At 46.6% G+C, this 24,632-nt stretch overlaps 2 protein-coding genes across 2 annotated transcripts; both read right to left on the bottom strand.

The window, feature by feature from the left end:
* Positions 1 to 924: 924 nt before the first annotated feature.
* Positions 925 to 5,626, bottom strand: EFNB3 (ephrin-B3). The gene is made up of 5 exons (XM_006863388.1): positions 4,997 to 5,626; positions 2,520 to 2,812; positions 2,244 to 2,336; positions 2,031 to 2,135; positions 925 to 1,606 (listed from the first exon to the last, which is right to left on the bottom strand). The coding sequence occupies exons 1-5, from the start codon at positions 5,116 to 5,118 to the stop codon at positions 1,197 to 1,199; spliced, it is 1,023 nt and encodes a 340-aa protein (XP_006863450.1). The 5' UTR covers positions 5,119 to 5,626; the 3' UTR covers positions 925 to 1,196.
* Positions 5,250 to 23,715, bottom strand: WRAP53 (WD repeat containing, antisense to TP53). Its single transcript, XM_006863498.1, has 11 exons — positions 23,312 to 23,715; positions 23,065 to 23,163; positions 22,662 to 22,773; positions 9,400 to 9,488; positions 9,120 to 9,210; positions 8,875 to 9,007; positions 8,157 to 8,365; positions 7,877 to 7,980; positions 7,596 to 7,730; positions 7,250 to 7,481; positions 5,250 to 5,492 (listed from the first exon to the last, which is right to left on the bottom strand). The coding sequence occupies exons 1-11, from the start codon at positions 23,713 to 23,715 to the stop codon at positions 5,250 to 5,252; spliced, it is 1,851 nt and encodes a 616-aa protein (XP_006863560.1).
* Between the last annotated feature and the right edge of the window lie 917 nt (positions 23,716 to 24,632).

The raw sequence follows: 24,632 nt of genomic DNA, 5'->3' as shown, positions 1-24,632 counted from the left end.
AGCACAAGGGAAGGGAGATCTTGGGAAGTGCCACTGAAAACTAGGAAAGTCCTCCTCAGTCCACCCCTATCTTCTTACAGTCAGTAAGTTCCAGCTTCTTCCTGAAACAGGAAGTTCTTCCTGCCCACTTCTCCACAGAGTAAGAACCATCCACATCCCACCCCACCCACCCACCCAGACTAAGCCACTTCGAGTTCCAGCCAGACCACTCCTATTTCAGAAGTGCTACTTCCTGTCCTGGATGAAGGCACTTCCAGTCCCTGTTGCACTCTTCTGCCACTTTCCAGGCCATTTCTGTCCTGGACTGATCACTTCTTGTCTGGAACAAGTCACTTCCTGTCCCAAATGATCCATTCAGCATCAGACCAAGTCCATACACATCCTGGTCGGTTCATATCTTGTCACTGGTCACTCCTGGACAAAACGGGACACTTCTCATGGTAGCCATTGTGACCCAACCACTCCAAATGGATGAAACAAATATGTAGAAGCCTGGGGGCAGGGGGAACAGGGCAGAGTAAAGGAGGTCTTTCTGCCCATACCCTATACTGGGATGGAGCCAGAGCCTTCCTTGTAAGGCCCCCATTTTTGGTGGACTGAGGGAGTGGTTACTAAAAGAGTTCAGAAGAGGGGCTAAGAACTGAGAGGACACATGACCTGATGTCCCCTCCGACCCCGAGAAAATGGGCGAGGTCCAGGATAAGAAGCCAAGAGGGTAAAAGGTGATGTAGGGAGGAAAATGCTAGGGAAGAAGAACAGATCTAAACAGAAGAAAGATAGAGTAAGAAATAAAGAGAGAGGGAGAAAACAAAAGAGAGAAACAGTGAGAGGCAGAAAGAGATGCCAACCAACAGACAGACTTGATCCTGCCCCAACTCTCAGTGGGTAAAAAGGACAAAGATGCCTGGGTCACGATCAAAAGTAGAGGCTAAGCCTCTTCTCCCCCCTCCCCAAAGGAACAGGGCCCAGGAATACAGAGACAGATAGGGTCACATATGGCCAGTGAGGTGGGAGGTGGGTCAGTGGGCGTTTCAGGAATCCAAAAGTGGAGAACAAGGAAGTAACCAGGTAGGACAATGGAGGTGGCAGGGCAAAGGGGGCTAAGGAGATGCTAGAAGCAGCCCTCGGGCCACAAATTAAATTGGAGGGAGTACCCCATGAAGGGTTGGATCCAGAAGAGCCGATGAGAGGAGCCCTCATACCTTGTAATAGATGTTTGGAGGACTCTGGGGGGGTCCATCCTGTACGATGTACACAGGATGCCCATAATCACCACTCACCTTCTCATAATGGGGACAGAAGGGGGGGTCTGAAGCCCCACTGCCCCTCAGAGCTATCCCTAGTTCCCCAGGCTCAGCCTCCCGAGGTCCCATCCCTCCCCCGCCCCCCAGACCCAGAGGCCCTCCCCTCCCAAAGGAGCCAGGACCAGGGTGGCGACTCTCTGAAGGTTTGGCCCGCCGTCTCCGCCAACACATGGCACACCCAGCCCCTGCCACACCCAGCAAGAGCAGCGCCAGCCCCACCGCTGCCCCGGCCACTGCGGGAACGCTGGGAGTGGGCAGGGGGCCTTCAGCACCCCTGGAGGTTGTATTGCTGGTGGGGTCACCTGGCAGGGAAGGGGTGAAGGAGGAAAGAGGGGGAGGGGCTGAAGGAGCCACCTGGGCATCTGGATATCTAGCCCTGGGGTTCCCCACAGGCTTCCCCACCAATGCCCAGGACCCTTGTGGACCCTACCACCCTTTCCCTCCAAGCCCTGCTCAGAATCCAGGTGTCCAGCCCTCCAGCTCCCTGCCACAGAGTCCTCCCACTTCCCTGACAGCGCTGATTGAAGCACTGACTTGGCTAATTAGTTCTAATTGAGCCTTTTCCTCATTTGGCTTCCATTCCCCTCCCACCCTTCCATCCGTTCTTCTTCTCTTTCCTGTTTTGCCACCCCCAATACTCAAGAGGGAGGAGAAAGGGTGACAGCAGGGCAGCTGGGGTCCTAAAGCAGAGAAAACTAAAGAAGGTGGGAGGCTGGATGGACCTACCTGGCATGCTTTCCTTCCCAGGTTCCAGGCTGCGGGCTGCCCCTCCATCTTTTTCCACAGGCAATTCAGACACAGGTTTTCGAGGGGCAGCCCCTCCTTGAGGACCTATGGGAGGGGAGATCCAAAAGAGGGGCTGAGACAATTGTCTCCTGACCATGAAGGTACTGCCCCAACCTCCCTCAATACCTGGAGGTGTCCCCAAGCCTCACTCACTCTGGCCCACTCGGAGAAGCACCTTCATGCCTCTGGTTAGGCACACACCTCCCTGCAAGCTCTCTAGGCCTTCCCGGGTCCCATCAGATGTGGCTGGGACAGAGAAGCCAGAGGGAAGGTCAGCACTCCAAAGCCTACCCCTGTCCTGTCCCCTTGCCCTGGCCCAAAGACCACCACCAGAGGGCACAGGGGTTCCTCTCTGAGCCCCAGTGATCCCCCTCCCTCACCTGCCCTTTATTCTGTAGCACCTCCCTGCTCCACCCTGCCCACCCATACCAATTATGTAGTAATCGTGGCGGGAGCGGAACTCATGGCCCCAGAGGTTAGGGCTAAACTCCTGGAACTTGATGGTAAAGCGAAGATCCATATCTGGTCGATCACAAGTGAGAAGGAGGTTTGGGGCAGGGGGTGCCTCACAGCGCCGACCCTGGGCACCCCCTACCAGATACAGCTTGTAAAACTCGTAACTGGGAGAGGAGTGGGGACCAGGTGGCCAGGCCCGGGGACAAAGCAGGTCTAGTCGGTCTCCAATCTTAGGGTACAGTACATAACCACCCTCTGCCTGGAACCTGAGGAGGAGAGCAAAGGTGGACAGAGAGGAGGAGATGTTAGAGGTTTGGCCCCAGAGCTTTCCCTCCCTAGCCCCATATCCCTCCAAGATAGGAATTCATAGCTCCAGATTGTCCGTCTTTGTCTGAGCAGAAAGTCTGTTCTTCCAAAGCTGGCACCAAAGACTCCATGAGCTTACATCAGAAACAGCAGGACGCCAGGCTCAGAGGTCTTCTGCCCCTTGGTGTGCCCAAATGCACTCTTTAGCCCGCCCTCACCACATGCACACTGCCATCTCTCGCTCCATCACCAGCCCCGTTGCCATGGCAACAGGATGCCAGTTACCAAGGAGCTGGCCTCTCTGGAACCACACAGCCCACCCCTCCCAGGTGATTTCACTGTTCCATAGCAGTCAACCATGGGGACAGTACCCCTTCCTCTAGGTTACCACCGAATTTCAGGGGATTCAAGGCTAAGGGAGTACCATCGTGCAGGGCAGGGGATATATATGGAGGGTGATCCAGCCCAGTGTCTGAAGTTAGCCAGGCAATGTAACAGGTCTGGAAATGACCCTAAATGGGGCTGCTTAGAACCAGAGTCTGTGCTGTGGTTACCTGGGTCATTCCCCTGTTCCATCCCCTCACCTCAGACCTCAGGTTTCCTAGAGAAAGTATCCTATAGCTTTGCAATGAAAGGAGTTGAGTTTTCTAAGCACAACAAACACAATCCCACCTCTCTCTCAGCCTACTCCACTGCCTCAGTCACTAGTGCCCCCTGCGTCCCCTCCCTGTGCACTGACAGCTGACAGTCTCAGAACTAGGTCCCAAGAGACTGCTGCTCTGTCTCTTTACTCGAAAGTGACCTACTGCCTCCCACCAAAAGAGCTCCCTGAGTACCCTGACTCCCTTTTCTCCATCTTATCAGAACAAGCCTAATATATTCTCAAGCTATACCTGAAACTCAAAATGCAGCTGGGTATTTGGTGGGTGGGAGGCTGAGTACAGAAGAGGCATTGAGATGATATCCAAAGAGTTATGAAAGGAAAAAGACGCCAGGGCTAGGATGTGTAAGAGAGGCTGTGAAGTCAAGAGGAAGAACAATCCTCCTAGCTTTCCTTTAATGAGCATATAATATGTTCAAGTACTTTACCTCTAATCCCCGTAAAGGCATGAGGATTGAGGATACAAACTCATAAAGGTTAAGTGACATGCCCAAGACCACACACAGCAAAAAGCTGCAAAGCTAGGCTTAGAATCTAGAATTTGATGAGCTGGAAAACCCACCCTCTTACCATCGCCTCCCAAAGCTTCCCAAGGAAGTAGGAAGTTTTGGAAACACAGAACTCTTTTGCTGGTAGATGTATGGGGGGAGGGGCGGAAGAAGTATAGTGGAATCCACTTGGAGGCCAGGGACCCAGATGACTTCTCAAAGGTTCTGTCTTCCCCTTGGTGGTTTGAAGCTTCATCTGACCCCTGACCTCTTTTCAGAGTAAAGCAAGCATGCCATGGCCTATGGAAAAGCTTGCAACAAAGATGGGGGACAGGAGCAAGGGTTCTCAGGACTCCAAATATAAGAGGGAAAGGAGGCTTTAGGGGGCTCAGTGTTTCCTCCAGAAAGAAATCCCCACGCCAGGAAGGCAGGAATACGGGGATATCTTCTGGGTGGGAAATTGTTCAGTCAAGGCTTTTCTGACCCTCTCGCTGTAAGCAAGAGTTGAGGGACAAACTGTAAGAAAGGTCAGGAAGCCTCAGAGCCTCTACACTGAGACCCCTTCCGTCCCACCTCCCACACTGAGTCCTTTCTCAAGAGGGAGGCACCTTACCTTCCCCTCAGCGCCTCAGCAGCACCTACTCAAGGGCTCTCTCCTGAGAGCTGACATTAACCAGGCTCCCTGCAAGCCCAGCCCCCATGCAAATTTCCCACAAATCCAAATAACCACTCCAATGCCCTCCCCTAGCTACCCATGAACTTTCTTACCCATGCCTCTTTGAGGTCTCTCAAACTCCTGAAACCTCAATATCACCATCCATGTGTGTGGGACCCAGGAGTCTGACTACCCAGTCCCAAGACCACCTCTGTCTGGTAGTCCATCAACTCCTATCAGGGAACCAGCAATCTCCCTTCTGTCTCCTCCCAACTGAGAATCCAGCCCTCAAAACCTCCAAAAGCTTCCCTAGGTGTAGGGTCTCCCCGAGGCCGCTCACCTCTTATTCGCCGAGTTCCAGTAGACAGGCTCTAGGCTGAGCCCACACACCAGCTCCAAAAAGCCGAGAAGCAGCAGGGCCCCGACTCGCACGCCCCCCGGCCCAGAATGGGGGGCCCCCATGACCCCGCCAAGGCCTAGGGGGCGGGGCACCAACTCCCCCAAAGTCGCTCACCCCCTGGGGTGACTGCCTCACCTTCCCTGGCTATTCTTCCCCAACCACCCCAGTGGCTGAGGTCCCCCCTGCCCCGTTCCTACGTGTCCCCCTTCCTGCTCTGCCTGTGCCCCCGTTCTGGAGAACTCAGTCCCTCAAGAGCCCTTGCAGGGGCCGTCTGCAGGCGCCCTGCACCCCCCACCCCCGGCCCACGTTCCAGCACTCCGGGATTTGGGAGCGGGCCTAGGTGGGGGAATGGGGCAGCTGGGGGCCGGGCGGGGGCGGCATGAGTCGCAAGACTAGGGAAGGAGGAAGGGGGCGCCGCGCCGGAGCCCCAGCCTCGCTGGGATTGAGGGCAGCGGGCTCAGGGAGGAAACCAGTCCCCAACCCAGGAGGGGGAGTTAAAGGAGAGGCGGGGAGGGGGAAAAGCTGGTGGAGGGAAAAGCCGGAGCTGGAGCCTGAGCGGGAGCCGGCGGCCTCGTCCCCAGCCCACGCCCCCCACACCTCCCTCACCTCCACACCTCCCGCCGCCGCCCTGCCACACGCCCTTGCGCCGACTCTCACGCCCCTTTGTCTCTCAGAGTCTCCATCTCGGCCCTAGTGTCAATCGGTCTCCCCTGCTGCCCTCCGAGCACCCAAGTGACTGCAATCTTACTCTCTCAGATCCTGAAAGGCGCTCGCCCTCTCCAACCCACGAAACCAAACCCCTTTCACTCCCGCAGCCTCCTCCTTCATCCCCAAACACCGCTTTCGCTGTTCGTGAGGTGTAGCGAGAATAGCGATAGCCCTGAAAGCTTAGCACTTTGCAAAGCGCTGTTGAGTTGATTGGCGAGACTACCTGTGTGAAGTCGGAGGGGCAAAGTCAAGGTTCACCAGTGCAGTGAGGAAGAAACGAAGGATTAGGGAGGCCCAGTGACTTGCCCAAGGTCACACAGGAAGTCTGGGATAAAGTCTGCAATCAAACCCAGCCTGAAGCTCAACTCCCACTCTTTGGGTCTCTTTTGTGGGACGGGGGCAGGGGTAAAGGTTGAGTGTAAGCAAGTGACTAGGGGGTCTCTTAGGCCCTTCTTAGATGGCTGAGCAAAGAAAATGAGACTGGGAGAGGGAAGCCCCAAACCTCACTCAGCCGGAAGGGCTGTTTCCAATTATCCTGGGGGAAGGGAGGATTTGCCTTCTTGGGTGTAAGAACCCTTGCTTTCAGCACCTCTGGGCAGAGGTGACATTCCTCTCCTTTCCTCTTATGCCTCCGCAGGCGTTCTGTCCCTTCCCTTTGATTGTGAGGTCCCAAACCACCTCTCCTGATGGCTGTGTCTCTCTCTTCAAAGTCTTTCCGTGTTTGGCAAGGTGGTGGGGAAAGGAGTTGTTGCGCTCAACACCCCCACCCTCCACAAAGACGGAACAAGCAGAAATGGAGAAACAAGGAACCCAGGGACAGCTGCTGAATGAATAAGCCCCTCACCCTTGTACTGCATCTCCCCGGAACACTGAATGTGACGTCTGTGGTTTTTGGCACCTTTACTCTTTCATGTGTCCTTGACTCTGGCTACTCTGTCGCCTGCCCCCTGAGGGAGTCCAGGGGAGAAGAGGTGAGTGTTCCCGCTCCCCTTCCCCCAGAGCTGAGTAACAGTCCCTCAGCCGCTAGGTGATGATAAATAGTGTTGATCGCAAAAGAGCGGGTGTCTTGTCTATCACTGTCTGCACAGCCTCACAGTCACACCCAACAGTCTGACACTGAGCTCCTGCCACTCCCGCTCAGCCATGCTCACCCTGACCCCTGCCGCCCCCACCTTGGGAGTGAGATTTCAAACAGGTTTCCCCCTTCAGTTTACCAAGTTGCCTAGCAACCAGCCAGTCAATGGCATGAAGCCCCACCCCCACTCACTTGACTTCACACCAAGCTGAGCATACCCATTGGCTCCCCCATTGGCTCCTACAGTCCCACCTCTCCACCCCTGGTTTTGGAAACAATATGCCCAATGCCCATTGCTGCTGGACAAGGGAACCCACTAACCCCCCTCCCATCCCCATCGTCATTATTTGCCTCCCCAAAGAGACACACAGACTCTAGTATCATATAAAACCTTTTTATATAGAGCCAACCCCACCTCCCTCTGTCCCTCCCTGCCCCTCTTCCCCCTGGTGATCCTCAGGGATGTTGGCATCTGCTCCACCACCACACCACCAGAGCTGAAGTCGACATTCAAGTTGGACATGGCGCATAGACAGCAAGGGAAGGTCCAGCTCCTGTTCTCCTTCATCCCCGCTCTCTGTGGGCTCTGGAAACCCACGCTGACCCGAAGCAGTGGCCAGCAGAGGCATGCTGGGGTGCAGACTGAAGGGAAAGCAGACAAAGTCTGTCAACACCCTGAGAAACATGCTCACTCCATTAGGAAGTTAGTTCCCTCCCCAACTCAAGCCCCTAGATCTATGGAATTGAACTGATGACCTCACTCCATTGGTGCAGTCCTTTTGGGGCAAAAAACTCAGCACCAGCTCTGGCTTCCCGTCTTCTGCAGCCCCACAAAGGTCCCACACAGAGACAGCCCCGCTAGTACCGCCACTCACGAGGAACTTCCCAGTTCTGGAAGAGAGAGGAGAGGCCTACTTGACCTGGAGGCATTAACCCTGGAGTAGGAGCCCTTTACCCTAGAGGCTGGGACTCTGTGTTGGGTCTGGAATTCCCTGGGGCAGTGGAGACCTGAGCAGGAAGGAGTCACAGCAACTCACGGGTCCAGATCGAAGTAGATGCGCTGATTGGTGGCCACCTCCCGACTCAGGGACCACAGTGGATGACCAGGCTGCCGGAGATCCCAGCACAGGAGCTCAGCATCCTGAAGACACAGAATAGGGGCCTGTAGTCCTGCCCTTACCCCAAGAAGCTTTGCTTCGAGGCTTATACACACTCCTTTGGCTAGGGTTCATCTTCTCACCCAGTCCCCCAACATATCAAAGACTACACCTCTACTCCTGCCCACCTGCCTTAGGATCTTAAGATGAGCCCTCCTACCTTGCGGGCTCCTGAGAAGAGGTGGTTGCCATCAGGGTGAAAGCAGAGGTGGGTGATGCCCCCATGGTGCCCCCCCAGCAAAGCAAGAGGTGAACCATCATCCCAGGCATACAGTCCCAGGGAGCGGCTGTAGGAGCCACAGGCATAGAGGGGCTGGATGGGGCTGAAGGCTATGCAAGAGATGATGCCACTTTGGCCCTGCTTCTTTGCTGAGAAGGAAAGAATAAGGTGGGGGAGAGGGTAATGACACCTGGTACATCTGCCTTCTGTGCCTGAGCCAATGTGCTGAGACTCAGTTTTCCCAGTCCTGTTTATCACTAGCAGGATAAAGGCCACTGATGCTCCTTAGATTCTCCCATTCCCCAAAAGGACATAAATGCCCAAGTTCCACTTCCTCCCTTTCAAACACCAGTTTTTCCTTTAAGGATGGAAAGCGGACACCCTACAGGAAAATGAAATCAGCATCACCTCCTATTTCCCAGATATACTAAGATTTTGAACATAGCTGACAGGGTAAACCAGCATTTCTATCCAGCTTGTTGACCTTGGGAAAGTTTCTTCTCTCCGAGTCTGTTGTGTACTCTGTCAACTGTGCCTCCCAGTGCTGTACTGAGGGTGAAATGGAGCCCCACTGTGTGGTCATCTAGGTCCTAGAAGGTTATTTTACAAGTGGCAGTTCCCTTCCCCTTCGTCCTTCTTTGGATGTATAGATGCTCACCAAAGGTTGGCCGGACCTCACAGTCACGGCCAGGACGTGTTGTACTGAAGACACGCACAGTCCGGTTGAAACCACAGAAGAGCTTGGAGCCATCCAAGGAGAAGCACAGTGAATGGGCTGCTGTCAGTTCATCCTGGGGTTAGGAAAAGGCTGAAAACAGGCCACTCGAGGCCCCAGCTATCCTCAGAAGAGGAAAGCTGGGTCAGGAGGAACGTCAGGTCCATACCACATTGGCAGGTCCATACCAGGTGGTTGTAGGCACGAAAGGAAGCCCGGAGCTCCCCAGTGAATGCATCCCAGATGTGAATCGGGTTCTCCCGGCTGCTGCTGGCCACGCTGAGAGAGACACGGATACTGAGGCCCTAGTCCCATCAAAGGAAGGGAGGAAGCCAACTGACCAGCCCTCTCAGCTACCATCTGAAGAGCATACCAGCCTCCTTTCCCTCAAGACTCCCGGCTAACCTTGACTGTGTCTCTAATGAGGGCCCCTGTGAAACTATGAGGGGCTGAAAGGATACCACTTACTAGGAGGTATCTGGTTGGGTTGAAGACATCAGAGAATACCAGCAGTAATCATAGATGGTGTCACCTTCTACCATTCGAAGGACAGGGGCCTAGAAAAGGAGTTAGAGACATGTCTCTGGTAGTTCTATGGCAGAGAGCGATACTGTCTGTAAACACTTAACCAGGAAGGAAAAGACAGATGGGGTAAATAGAATAGAACCTTTAGCTCAACATTCTTAGCGTCAACTCAGATTTTAATACTTAACTGTTCAAACAAATGAAGTATTTAAAAAAAAAAAAACCTAAAAACTCATGATCCTTCCACCCAGCTTAAGAAATTAAGTATTATGTTATTGTTTTTGTTGTTGTTAGGTGCCATCAAGTCGCTATAGACCCATAGCAACTTTATGCACAGCAGAATGAAACACTGCCCAATCCTGGGCCAACCTCACTATTGTTGCCACGTTTGAGTCCCTCAATGCTGTCACTTGGCCAATCCATCTCATTGAGGATCTTCCTCTTTTTCTCTGACCCTCCACCTTACCAAACATGATATCCTTCTCCAGCGACTGGTCCCTCCTGACAATATGTCCAAAGTATGAGAGACGAAGTTTGGCCATCTTGGCCTCCAAGGAGCACTCTGGCTGCACTTCTTCCAAAACGGATCTATTGGTTCTTTTGGCAGCCCATGGCACTTTCAATACTCTCCTCCAACACCATAACTCAAAAGCATCAATTCTTCTACAGTCTTCCTTATTCACTGTCCAGCTTTTGCATGCATATGAGGTTATTGAAAATATCATGGCTTGGTTCAGGCACACTTTAGTACTCAAGCTGACATCTTTGCTCTTCAACACTTTAAAAAGGTCTTGTGCAGCAGATTTACTTAATGTAATACGTCGTTTGATCTCTTGACTGATGTTTCCGTGAGTGTTGATAGTTGATCCAAGAAGAACGAAGACAACTTCAATCTTTTCTCTGTTGGTAAGAATATTGTTTATTGGTCCAGTGGTGAGGATTTTTGTTTTCTTTACATTGAGATGTAATCCATACCAAAGGCTGTGCTCTTTGATCTTCATCAGTAAATATTTTAAGTCCTCTGCACTTTCAGCAAGCAAGGTTGTATCATCTGCATATCGCAGGCTGTTAATAAGTTTTCCTCCAATCTTGATGCCACATTTTTCTTCATAGAACCCAGCTTCTCATATTGTTTGCTCAGCATACAGGTTGAATAAGTATGGTGAAAGAATACAACCTTTTCGCACACCTTTCTTAATTTTAAAACATTCAGTGTTCCCATGTTCTGTTTGAACAACTGCCTCTTGGTCCAGGTACAGATTCCTCATGAGCACAATTACTCATACTTCACAATGTTGTCCATAGCTTGTCATGATCCACACAATCGAAAGCCATTGCATAGTCAATAAAGCACAGGTACACATCTTTCTGATATTCTCTGCTTTCAGCCAAGATTCTTCGGACATCAGCAATGATATCATCCCTCATTCCACAGCCTCTTCTGAATCCGGCTTGAACCTCTGGAAGTTCTCTGTCAATGTGTGATTGTAGCTGTTTCTATATTACCTTTAGCAAAAGTTTAAGTATTATGTTGGTTTTGTTGTTAGGTACTGTCATTTTGACTCACAGTAACTCCATGTGGTGGAGTAAAACTGCTCCAGAGAGTTTTGGGTTTGGTTTTTGTGTTTTGTTTTGTTTTTTGCTATAATCTTTATGGAAACAGAATACCAGATCTTTCTTCTGTGGAGCCACTGGTGGGTTCAAGCTGTCAACCTTTGGCTTAGCAGCTAATCGATTAACTATTTTTACCACCAGGTTCTTAAAATATTATATAAAACAATTAAAATCTCTTCTCTGTAGAAAGCTTCCCTAAGGTAAACACTGTGCTAAATTTATCATTGGCATGCATTTCCTAAGGAATATATTCAGAAAAAAAAATACACACAGCATTATCTTGCAGGTCCTCAAACTTTATATTAGTGACATTGTACTCACTGTATGTGGCCCTCTGCAATTGTACCTGTGCAACTCAACTACTCATATATTGATTCATTTATTTCTAACTCGTACATTTCACTACTGGACAGAACTCCATTCATAAATGCATCCAGATTGCTGTTTCCTTCTCCTCTTGACCATCTGTGGTGATTAATTTCATCTGTCAACTGGGCTAGGTTATGGTTTCCAATTGTTTGGCCAAACACTAGTCTCACTGTTGTTATGGAGCAGTTGTTGTTGTTGTTGTTAAGTGCCATCGAGTTGGTTCCGACCCATAATAACCCTGTACAGGGTTTCCGAGGCTGTAAATCTTTACGGGAGCAGAAAGCCTCATCTTTCTCCCGCGGAGCGGCTGGTAGTTTCGAACGGCTTACTTTAAGGTTCGCAGCCCGATTCGTAACCACTATGCTACCAGAGCTCCTTTATGGATCAGTTAGATGCAATTAAATCAGCTGGCCTTGAGTAGAGCAGACTATCTTCCATAACATAATCTAATCACTTTCCATAATGCCATCTAATATAACATAATCACCTTGCATCTAAAAACTGTGATATCATCTCATTCCACGATGTAATCTAAAACGTAACGGCCTTCCACAATACAATCTAATGTAATCCCTCAATCAGTCAAGGTCTTGTCAGTGTCGGGTGGAGCCTAAACCTATTCACTTTTAAGTTATAAAGACCACAATGGACATGAAGACAGACACTATGTGAGGATTATCTATAAGCCAAGAACTCCAAAGAACCAAGAAATGCCCAGACTTACTGATAAGGAAGGAATTGACATGACTGAGATCCTAATTTGGACTTTTAGCCCCCAGAATTGTGAGAAAATAAATTTCTAGTCAAAAGTGTGATAGTTCAAACCCTCCCAGAGGCACCTTAGGACATGGGATATGCTTCTTGAGAATCCCATCAGTATACAGCCAATTAATGTCAACAAGTTATACAACTGTTATATCTATCACATAATTTTTGAATTGGCAAAAGTTGTAGGATAAATATTGTTACAACAGCAACAAAATAAGAGGGTAGCTGCTAAGGTTGCTTAGGTACAACCAAACACCTCATGGGATTTGACTCCTTGGTTTGGAGTTTAGAGTGATGGTTTCCTGGAGCATCCCAGTTAATTGGCTAATAAAGATTTGGTGCTTCTGTTCTCCCTCCTAGTTCATTGTGTAGTGAGTGTGTGGGGTCTTAAAAGTTTGCAAGGAGCCATCCAAGGCACAGCAACTGGTGGTGTGTTCACCTGAAGCAACAGGCGTTAGGAAGGAGTCAGGAATGCTATAAATCTGGGTTTCTGAAGCTATAAATCTCTATGGAAGCAGAAAGCCTCATTTTTCTCTCACAGAGAAGTTGGTATACTCGAACTGCTGACCTTGCAGTTAGCAGACCAACATGTAACCCACTATGCCACTAGGGCTCCTTAGGGTCAGGAATAAGAGGATGAAATGGAATGAATGTGTGGCTAATTGTCTTCATGAACAACTGCCTCCTTTCTCATGAAACTAGAACTAGATGGGGCCAGCTACCATTATTGAACATTTTGACCTAAGATCCTATGCACAAATCCAGATCAAAAGGGGGGAAATGTAGAACAGAATAAAAAATTCTCATAGAATCCAGACATTCTGGAGTGGTGTAGACTAGGTGAACCCCTGAAACTACTGCCTTGAGATCTTAAACCTTTAACTAAAAATATCCCCTGAAGTCTTCTTAAAGAGTGGTTGCCGTGAGCAGTATGCTTATTTAAGATTTATTTATATGGACTTAGATTGACAACAACTCAAAAGATTAGATAGGAAACTTAGGGGACAGTGAGTTTATATTAATGGGGGATGAACAAACTGGAAAGGGAGGGTGAGAATGGTTACACAGTTCAAAGACCAGAAGGCCACTGAATCGTGCATGTAGAAACCGTGTAGTTGGGGTAACCTTGCTATGTAGCTCAACAACACAATAAAATGAATAAATACAAACCTACCTGTGGAGTAGTTCTACTCTGCACACATGGGCTCACCATGAGTCGGAACTGACATGACAGTAAGTGGTATTTGTGTTACAGCAATAGTTGGGAACGAGACACAGGTGTTGATACTGTTCCATGCTTGGGCTGTGTGCTTTACCATTCTGGTACACATATGGGAGAGCTTCTCTCTACAGTTGCTGTAAAAGTTAAAATTACTGGGCTGGTGTGTATGGTATGCACTTTGTCAACTTTGCTAGATAATGTCAAATTTCCCCCTCAAGTGTTTATCCCATCTTACTCTCTCATTGGCAGAATGTAAGAGTGCCTGTTGGCTCTGCATCCTGTTGTTAGTTATTGCCAGACTTGATTTTTCTTAATCTGAAGGCTGTGAGATGGTATTTCATTAGGATATAAATTTATATTTCCCTCATTACTAGTGAGTGTAAACATTTTCTGATGTTTATTCCATTGCTGTTGTTAAATGCTATTGAGTCAGTTCCGACTCATACAGGTTATTTTTAAGGCTGTAAATCTTTTGAGGAGATATATGACATCTAATATAACACAATCACTTTACATCTAAAAAAACACCTTACATCTAAAAGAAAGTCTCATCATTCTCCCGAGGAGTGACTGGTGGTCTCGAACCACCTGCCACATGCTCCCCATTAACCATTTAGGCACACCTTGTATCATTTTTGCCCATTTCTCTACTGGGTTGTATATCTTTTACTGATTTACAAAAAAAATCTTTACGTAATCTAGCCACCCATGCTGACTTCAGTTTCCACCTCTACACGCCAAACCCATATTATCCATCCCATCGTCTCATAGACAGTTCCGTTTGGGTGTCCCACAGGCACCTCAAACTCAATTTGTTCTTAACAATTTAGCATCTTCTGCCTACAAACATGTTGCTCCTCCTAGACTCCACATCCAATTTTCAAGTCTGAAATGTAAGCACCCATTTTGACTAAAGTTCTTCACCTTCCTTCCACTTCCAACCCAATAACAAGCTTTGCCAATTCCACCTTGTAGGTTTCTCTAGAATCTGTCCATTCCCACTCTCTCCCCTCCTAAGATCCTGTTACACGCCACTGCCTTCTTGCTAGCATTTCTACAACTATATATTCTTTGGGCCTCCCTGCTCCCCAACACTCCAACCTGTCCGTTCTTTCTCCACACTGCAGCCAACCTGAGATCCTAGAGACCTTGTTAAATTGAAATTTGTTCAGAATCACTCGCCTGCTTACAACATTTCAATGACTCCATATAATCCTCAGTATAAAATTCAAACTTCTTACACAGCTTTCCATTACCAAGCTCCTACTCTCTACCAACCTCCCAAGACTCATCTCTCTCTACTCACTTCCTGAAAACCTCTACATCCCACCATTCTAACTCTCGGTTCCCAGAGGTGCCAACTCTCCCTACTCTCAACTTTCTGGTTTTCATATTATTGTCTCCAAGACTGAAACATTCTTCCTTCACTTTTCTCAGCAACTGTTCGTGGTTACATCCTAATCATCCTCCAGATCTTAGATGTCTCTTCCCTGGGAAGTCTTCCTAGCCTCTTAAACTGAACGAGGTGCTCCTTTATGCTACTTACTGAATCATACCTATCTGAGAAGGCAAGAATCATGTCTGTCTTGCTCACCATTGTTTCCACAACACCTAGTATACAATCAAGTCAATAATGAACAAATGGAGATAAGGGACTGTTTCAGCAACCTAAGGACCAAAATAATAGCACCTCGAATTGAAGTAGAGGCAGCAGAACAGAGAGAAGTGATGGATTTGACAGATTAGGTGGCCTGCTGGGATCTGACAATTAACTGGATGTTAGGGAAAAGATTAAAGGATGAGACCCTGGCTTGGATCTGATGTCACTGAGATGGAAGGACTTGGGGTACACAGAAAGGTTAGAAGGTGCCTAAATCTTAAGTTTGTGAAGGAGAATCAAATGGCTTGACCTCAAAAGAAAAATTGTCACAAATGTGCAAGGGTAATTGTACGGATATATGAAGACAACAACTGTTCTCCCCAACCAGAGACACATAGGACACAGAGGGTGTGAAGTCTCCACTGGATGGAGAGGGACAGAGGAATGAGAGGGACACAGGCAGCAACAGGCTAGGCAGAGTATTCATGGAAGAAGCTGAGGAGTTAGAAATAGGAATTCTTATTACTAAGGTTTTTTTACAGGCTACCAGAGGCGGAAGGGAGAGGGAAAGAGAGAATCTCAGCTTAGAGGGCAATGAGCTTCCATTAATGATAGAATAACTTGGAAACTTAAGAGTCATGACATTTGCATAATGTAATGAACATAACAAATGATACTAAATGCTGTATTATATATATATATATGTATACACCCTCCAGCAGCTCCTTGGAAACCCTATACAGACTCAACAGCACTTAACAACAACATATATAAATAAATACATATTCTTAACACAATAAAGGAGTCCTGGTGTGGCACTGTGGGTTAATGCGCTGGACTGCAAAGTCGGTTTGAACCACAAGATTGGCAGTTTAAGCTCATCAGCCACTCCTCGGAAACCCTATACAGGGTCAATATGAGTTGGAACTGACTCAATGGCACTTAACAACAACAACACAATAAAAAAAAAAGGGGGGGATTCTAGAAAGCTCTGTGAAAAGGTAGAGAAGGAAAAACAGGAGTTAGGAAGCTATGATGGGGAGAAGCACACAGGTATACGAAAATGCCTCCCCAAATGCCTCCCCCATCTATATAAATGTTATCCATTTCTTAATATTAAACTTGCAGACATTAAAAAATGAAAATGCCTAATGAGTGAAGTTGTGAAAGAATTGGTACATTCATGAATTGCTAAACACAGATTCTGAAAAAAAAGCTTTGAAAACAAGTTGATTATCTGTATGCCAAAATTGAAAAAATATTAATAAATATCGTCTGGCTCAAAGTATTTCTTTTTTTTCTAAATTGTGACAAAAATATATATAACAACAACAATAAAAAAATATATATATAACAAAATATTTTCCAATTTAACAATTTTTCTATTTCAATAATTCAATGACTTTGATTGTATTCCTCATGCTATGCAACCATCACCGTTACAGCTTTGGTCTCTACACATTTGCCTGTTTCATATAAGGGAGACAATATAATATACCAGGACATTTCTTACTCATAAAATTTCTCTTAAAAAAAACAAACAAAAACCTACCCTTAAAATACATGAAGATGTTCACTGAAGATTAATTCATGATCTAAAAATCCTAGAAACACCCAAATGTCCGAAGCAGAGAAATAGGTAAGAAAATTATCTGACATACATACATGTTGTTGTTGTTGTTGTTATGTGCCGTGGAGTTGGTTCTGACTCATAGCAACCCTGTATAGGGTTTCCAAGGCTGTAAATCTTTATGGGAGCAGAAAGTCTCATCTTTCTCCCGCGGAACAGCTGGTAGTTTTGAACTGCTGATCCTGAGGATAGCAGCCCGATTCGTAACCACTACGCTTCCAGACATACTCAGTGCGATTATCATGTACCGTTAAATAACAATTACACAGACTGGTTTTGGAGAACAGTATAAGTATGGACTTCCAGAAAAACAAAAAAAATTGGGTTGAAAGAAGTACAACCAGAATGCTCCTTAGAAGCCAAGATGGTGAGACTTCAGACATATTATCTCGAGGGAGCAGTCCCTGAGGACAGATGTCATGCTTGGTAAAGTAGAGGGCCAGCAAAAAAGAGGGAGATCCCCATCAAGATGTGTTGACACAGTGACAGCAGCAATGGGCTCAAGTGTAGCACCGATTCTGAGGTTGATAAAGGGCCAGGCAGTGTTTCCTTCTATTGTGCTATGAGTCAGAACCAACCCAACGGCACCTAACAACAACAACAAAGACTGGAGCAGCATGAAAAGCATTTTAGATATGACTTAGAGGAAAGAAGTATACACAACTGTCTACTACATGTTTTGTTTTGTTTTTTAAATCAAATCTTCTCCAATTAGTCAATTCTGACTCATTGGTGTTGTTGTTGTTAAGTGCCATGGAGTCAATTCCAACTCATAACAACCCTGTATAGGGTTTCCAAGGAGTGCCTGGTGAGTTTGAACTGTCAACCCTATGGTTCAAACGGACACTGCAGTCCAGCGCACCAAACCCTATTATTTCCGAGACTGTAATTCTTTATGGAAGCAAAGTCTTATCTTTCTCACAGAGCAGCTAGTGCATTTGAACCACTGACCTAGCAGTAAGCAGCCCAATACCTGACCCACAGCATCACTAGGGCTCTTTACTACCTGACTGTTGTTAAGTGCCTTTGAGTCGGTTCTGACTCATAGCAACCCTGTATAGGGCATCGGAGATGTTAAATCTTTGAGGGAGCAGAAAGCCTCATCTTTCTCCCATGAAGTAGCTGGTGGTCTTGAACCATGGACCGTGTAATTCGCAATCCAGTGCTTATCATATGGAGTCACCATACTTCCCTTGAGGTTACCAGTCCTACAGTGCCATACCAGATCTCCAAACCACATAGAAAGCTTTCAGTACTTGGACAAAGATTTGAAAGGGATGAGAAAAATTCAAAAGGCTTAAATCTATAAAGTGGTAGGCAATGGTGACTTTCTCTCTTTTACCATTCCCATTTCTCTTATATGCCATTTGTGCCCTAAATGTTGAGCCTCCCCCATTTCCAGAGTCTCTTCTAATATCCACACCTGAAACCACCTCTCTGCTCCTGATCTCTTTCAGGGTGGCTGCACTGTGCCCAGCTGGCCCTGATATAGAACTGATTTCTGTCCCAGGAACCAGAATTAATAGTGCCTTGTTTCTTGCCCAGAGAACGCATGTCTGCAGCTGACCAGGCCTCTGAGCTTAAGGAGCTGCATGTTAGTGAGGCATTCAGGACCATTCCAAGAACCGAGTACCCTTATGCTTTGGGTACACTAGCAAGACTCATCCCCGATGACCTCAGGCAGTAGACAAGTGCCAGTCTTCTGGGTCATCCCTTATCACCATGACCTATAAATCACTCTATACATTCCCTTCTTGTTGTTGTTAAATGCTACTGAGTCAGTTCCGACCCATAGCGACCCTGTATAGGGTTTCCAAGGAGCAGCTGGTGAGCTTGAACCGCCGACCTTGCAGTTCAAACAGCTTGGCAGTCTTGTGCATTAACCCACAGCACCACATCAGACCTCCAGACATTCCCTGGTGGTGGTGGTTATGTGCCATGGAGTCGGTCCTGACTCATAGCGAGCTTGTACAGGGATTCCAAGGCTGTAAAACTTTATGGGAGCAGCAAGCCTCATCTTTCTCCTGCGGAACAGCTGGTAGTTTCCAACTGCTGACCTTAAAGGTCACAGCCCGATTCATAACCATTACTCTACCAGAGCTCCTTCCATACATTCCCTAATCTCTCCTAAATCCCCCCACACACCCTGCCCTTCAAATTCTGTGAGATTCCTACTATAGAATCAAAAAATTTCCTTGTTTCTCATCCTCTTCTCAGAAAGCTCCATTCACCCACCTGGGTGTGCCTACCTCTGTACTGTCTCCTGTGGTACTCTCATGTGGAGACGGCTTCATTCTCACCCTCTCCCCCAGTACACCCCAGGAGGTGGGTGGGTGTAATTCCCAAATCTTTCATCTCCTAAAACTGCAGCTCCTCTGTAGCTCTTGCTATCAGACTAACTTTCCCCTTTTTGTCACCCTCCTTCATTCACTGAGACTACCTTCTGGTTCAACATCTCTCCCCACAGATAACTCCTTGTTAACATCCTGTTATCTATTACCTTCTGTCTTCCACTTCCACAGACTCTGAACTTGCTGTACTCTGCCCGGCACATTCTTCCCCAGATATTTGCACCGCTCCCTCCTTACTTTCTCAGGCCTCTGCTCAAATGTCACCTAAGAGTGACATCTTCCCTAGCCATCCTTTTTTAAATTGCAATTCACTCCCTCAATCCTCTTCTCTGCTTTTGTTCCATGGCCCTTGTCAGATGTATCTTTTACTTGATAATTTATTGTTTGATCCCCACCAAGAATTTAAATTTCAATAAGGATAGGGACTTTTGTATGTTTTGTTGTTGTAATACCCAGGACCTAAAACAGTGTCGGAGCAGACAAGAGCATGCTCAACAGCAATCTGGTGAATGTCTGAAACAATGAAAGAATAAATGAACCTGTCCAGTGTCCTGGACTCTCTCATTCCTTGACTTCCAAGGAACCCACAACCATTGTCATCACTGTATCTCAGTCACCGTGGCCATGGTTGTGTCCTAGGCCTGGACATCAACAACAATTGTTGTTAGGTGCCATTGAATTGGCCCCAACTCTCAGCAACCTTATGCACAACAGAATAAAACATTGCCTGGTCCTGCATCAACCACACAATCATTGTTACACTTGAGCCCACTGCTGTTGCCACTGTGCCAATCCATCCCATTGGGAGTTTCCCTCTTTTTTGCTGCCCTTCCACTTTACCTAGCATGATGTCCTCCAGGGACTAGTGCCTCCTTATAATATGTACAAAGTATAAGGGATGAAGTCTCGCCATCCTAGCTTCTAAGGAACATTCTGGCTGTACTTCATCCAACACAGATTTGTTTGTTCTTCTAGCAGGCAATGGTACTTTCAATATTCTTCTTCAACACCATAACTCAAATGTATCAATTCTTCTGCGGGTTTCCTTACTCGCTATCCAACTTCACATGCAAATGAGGCTATTGAAAATATCATGGCTTCTTGGGTCAGACACACCTTACACCTCAAGCTGACATTTTTGCTCTTTAACAGTTTAATGAGGTCTTGTACAATATGTCATTTGATTTCTTATCTACTTCCATGAGTGCTGATTGTGGATCCAAGCAAAATGAAGTTTGGGGCAATTTCAATCTTTCCTCCATTCATCATAATGTTATTTATTGGTTTCTTTACATTGAGTTGCAATCCACACTGAAGGCTGTGGTCTTTGATTTTCATCAGTAAGTATTTAAGTCCTCTTCGCTTTCAGAACACAAGGCTGTAACATCTGCATATTGCAGGTTGTTAATGAGTCTTCCTTCAATCCTGATGCCACGTTCCTCTTCATATAATCCAGTTTCTCAAATTATTTGCTCAGCATACAGATTGAATAAGTATGGTAAAAGAATACAACCCGGGCACACACCTCTCATGAGTTTAAACTATTCAGTGTCCCCTTATTCTGTTTGAACAACTCTCTTTTGGTCTAAATATAGGGCCCTCATGAGCACAATTGGGTGTTCCAGAATACTCATTCTCAGCAATGTTGTCCATAGCTTGTCATGAACCACACAATTGAAAGCCTTTACATAGTTAATAAAGCACAGGTAAACATCTTTATGGTATTCTCTGCTTTCAGCCAAGATCCATCTGACATCAGCAGTGATATCCCTTGTTCCATGTCCTCATCTGATTCTGGCTTGAAACTCACAGTTCCCTGTCAATATACTGTTGCAGTCGTTTTTAAATCATCCTTTAGCAAACTGTTCTTTGAATGTGATAATAAGGATATTGTCCAATGATTTCTGCATTCCGCCGGGTTACCTCTCTTTGGAATGGGCGGCAATGGGCATACTTCCATTTCAATTACTGACAACTATCTCGGACCCATCTAGTTCACTTGCTTAGCCATTCCTACTCTAACTAGTCAGCTTCCTCAAAAACATAGTTACAAAAAACCCAATATATAGAAACCAAAGATTTTTAGTGGCTACCAAGACAGAAAGGTGAAGGGAAGAGAGGGAGTTTTGCTTAGAGGGTCCTGAATTTGTTGCTGACAGTGAAATAATTTGAAAAAGGATAGTAATAATGGCTACACGATACGAAGAATGCAATCAGTGCCACTGAATTATACATGTAGAAGTTGCTGAATTGGGGAATATTTTGTTGTGTATTTTCATCACATACATACCCCCTAAAAAAACACCATATTTACAATTCATCTTGTTACTCAGCCTAGACCCTAACTCATAAGCATACCCTCTTTCTCAGCAAACTCTAACTAAACTATCCTATTTCTCTGCCCTCACTCAACCAGTACGGATAACTACTAGTGTTTGTTGAGTATTTACTATACCAAGAACTGTTTTGAGTACTTTACACCACTAGGGTTTGTTCATTAATTCTTTTAATCCTCACAAGTCTATGAGGTAGGTACTATTACTGTCCTCCTCATTTTACACACAGAGAAACTAAACTTGCTGTGGAAAGCTCACGTTAACTGATAGCATTTTAAATGGATGGTGTTATAGACTGAATTGAGTCCTCCCAAAAAAGATATACTGAAGGAGTACTGGTGTGGAGCTGTGGGTTAATGCACTAGACTGTAAAGTCCTTTGAACCTCACAGTTGGTGATTCAAGGTCACCAGCTGCTCCTCAGGAAACCCTATACAAGGTCGCTATGGGTTGGAACAGACTTGGTAGCACTAACAACAAAAACAAAAAAGATATGCCCAAATTCTAACCCTTGGTACATTTCACTGTGTGATCTTGTTTGAAAAATAATCTTTGAAAATGTTATTGTTATTGGTTAAGCATGAGCTCATACTGAGTAGGATGGGTCCTAATTCAACTCTAAGTGGTGTCCTTATAAAAGAAGGTTAAGATCCTACGTGACATGGTTCCTAGTCATCCCCCATCCTCACCCCTCTTTCTTCCCCACTTGCCTCAATCCAACCACTTTGGACTTCTTTCAGTTCTTTAAACACACAATTCTTTCCCAGTCCCAGGTCTCTAATATTCTTGCCTCTTCCTGGAAAGCACTTTCCATAGGTCTTCACATGACTGACCCATTATCAACTCAATATCTCTTTCACTGACATTTTAGTTAAAAGTTTAGTTAGACTAAAGAGTTAGCCTCTCTTCATTCTATTTATTTCCTTCATAGAATGTATACAATCTATAATAATCTTGGTTACATATTTATTGGTTTACATGTTTGTAGTCTCTCTCCCACACATGAAAGAGTAAATCAACTCCTTATCTGTCTTGTTCACCACTTGATGCCAGCACCAAACACTGTGACTAACATATTGGAAGTCATTCCTTAAATATCTCTAAATAAATAAATATTGCCACAAAAAAATCCACAAATTTTTCATGAAAAATATATTCCTGATTGAAGAGACAAACATCTCTTTAAATACTTCAGAATTCAGAGCAGTAAATGCTACCTGAAGAAATTCCAATTTGTGAACAGGAGGCATTCTCCATCTAAATGGAAAAAAATTAAAAGTGGCTGACAAAGGGGCAGAGTTAACTACAGTCCTTACCATTTCTGTATATTCCAGCTGCTCCTCTTCACTGTACAGCTCTGGGGGTAAGTTGTAAATCCGTAAGATGTTATCAGCACTATTGGTCAAAATACAGGAACCATCTGGAGCCCTAGGAGTAGAAAAGAGTTAGAAGACAGGGGCAAGGGGGTGGGGGCAGCACTTGATTTCCAACTGTAAGGCTTCTTAAGACTGAGCCTACCTCTGGCATAAATTAAGGTCCCTGAGTCCTTGAGAGAGGTGGAGGACAAAAGGCCCTATAAGAAATTTAAGTTCAGGACTAAGAGGGACTCTTACTCTTTTCCCAACCGGTCTCAACCAGATCCTTCTCTCAGATAGCTAGGATTTTTTCAGATGACAGTCCTGTGGGTGATTATCTCCTTGTCCCATTACTTTTACTTACCATTTACAACCTTTCAAGAAGTTCTCAGGTTGGGTGCTAAACTCTGACCAAGAACCACTGAGAAATCGAGGTAGCTGAGAGAAGCTGTAGTTCCAAGTGCTGGAAGAAAGATAGAAGACAATACACGTGGGTCGCCAAAGCAAAGGGGAAATGGGTCCTGGGAAGTGGGTGAGGAAAGGCGGATAAAGGATGTTTCATGCTTTCAATATCCTCAGATTCCAGAGCCAAAACTGTTATTACCACTTACGTGTTTCCCTCATCCTCCAAAGTGGATTCCTTGGATACACCTTCCATGGCTTCTCCAGGTCCCAACTCTGGTTCGTTCGTTTCTTCTGTAGGAAGTCTCTCATTTTCAGGTTCTTGTTCCTCAATTCGAGGACTCAACTCAACAGAAGTACCAAATCCCGTTTCCAAGGGAGTGGAGACAGAAGCAGGGCCCTCTTCACTCAGTTCCGGGGACACAGCTGATGAGACAGGTACGGGATCTGGGAATATCCCAAGCCGATCATCCCCATCGGGAGGCGGTGGCATTAGTTCTGAGTCCGCATTTTTATCCCTCGGGGAAGCCTGAGGCGAGAGACTGGCTGAAGCTGCGGCCTGGACTGAAGGAAAGCAATCTGGAGCTAACGTTTGCTCCTCCGGCGTCTTCATACTGCAGAGAAAGAGCGGTAGGCATTGGCCTCAGACCAGCAAACCCTCTTTTCTCTGGCTACTGGCAGCCTAGCTAGCCGAGCGGCCAGGATAGCTTCGGAGTTCTCAAGGATCCTGATGGAGAACTGAAGAAACCCACCCTGTACCTTCCTTTCTCTTCCGGGAGGGGGCACAAGATCTCTAGCAGGCGAGAAGAACCAAATGTGCAGTAGGGAAGAAGCGTTTCTTACCTCTACGATCGCCACGTCCCATTTATTGTCGCGGGATTTGGGCTCATCTTCCGATTGGACCTTCGCATCACAGATAAGATTTCGCGGGAGACTCTCAAGAGGGGCGGGCAGAGACGTAGATCTGGAGGATTACCGTTCCCACTAAATCCTGGGGACCTCAATGGCTGCTGGGATTTGTAGTCTAAATGCTTTATATGTTGGAGAGTATTCGAGCTCCCCCTGCGGTCTCATGCGGTTCTTAAAGTCTAAAGCCCGTGTCCCCACTTCACCTGCAGGGGGCGCTAGCACTGTATTTGACTTTACAGTGTTTGAAACTTCTTTGTATCTTATTCGCCAGATTTCTCAGCTCTCCCTCTCCTTTAATTAATTCAATAAATATTTATCATTGAATTCTTACTTGCTACCCAGAAGCAGGGTCGCTATGAGTCAGTACCGACTTGGTGGCACCTAACAACAAAAACCTAGGAGCCCTGGTGTAGCACTGTAGGATAAGCACTGGACCAGAGGGTCGGTTTGAACCCCAAGGGCGGCAGTTGAAAACTCACCAGCCGCTCCTTGGAAACCCTTATACAGAGGTCGCTTTGAGTTGGAATGGACTCTATGGCACTTAACAACACCCCCCGGGAGTCCTGGTGTGACACTGTAGAACAAAGACTGGACACATGGTTGGCAGTTCAAACCCACCAG

Source organism: Chrysochloris asiatica, unplaced genomic scaffold (genome assembly GCF_000296735.1).
Source record: "Chrysochloris asiatica unplaced genomic scaffold, ChrAsi1.0 scaffold00054, whole genome shotgun sequence".
NCBI classification, from domain to species: domain Eukaryota; kingdom Metazoa; phylum Chordata; class Mammalia; order Afrosoricida; family Chrysochloridae; genus Chrysochloris; species Chrysochloris asiatica.
Note: the sequence above shows the minus strand (reverse complement) of the source record. Positions and strands in the feature narration are given on the sequence as shown.

Bases quoted from the DNA above. Each gene is read 5' to 3' on its own strand.
- EFNB3 (XM_006863388.1), bottom strand. From the start codon at position 5,118: ATGGGGGCCCCCCATTCTGGGCCGGGGGGCGTGCGAGTCGGGGCCCTG. The intron at 2,337-2,519 runs GTATGGGTGGGC...TCTCTGTCCCAG, and splicing joins CCACGATTACTACATAATTG to CCACATCTGATGGGACCCGG. The intron at 1,607-2,030 runs GTAGGTCCATCC...CTTCCCTGCCAG, and splicing joins TGGGAAGGAAAGCATGCCAG to GTGACCCCACCAGCAATACA.
- WRAP53 (XM_006863498.1), bottom strand. From the start codon at position 23,715: ATGAAGACGCCGGAGGAGCAAACGTTAGCTCCAGATTGCTTTCCTTCA. The intron at 9,008-9,119 runs GTATGGACCTGC...TCCTAACCCCAG, and splicing joins TTCGTGCCTACAACCACCTG to GATGAACTGACAGCAGCCCA. The intron at 8,366-8,874 runs GTGAGCATCTAT...TTTCCTTCTCAG, and splicing joins TGAGGTCCGGCCAACCTTTG to CAAAGAAGCAGGGCCAAAGT.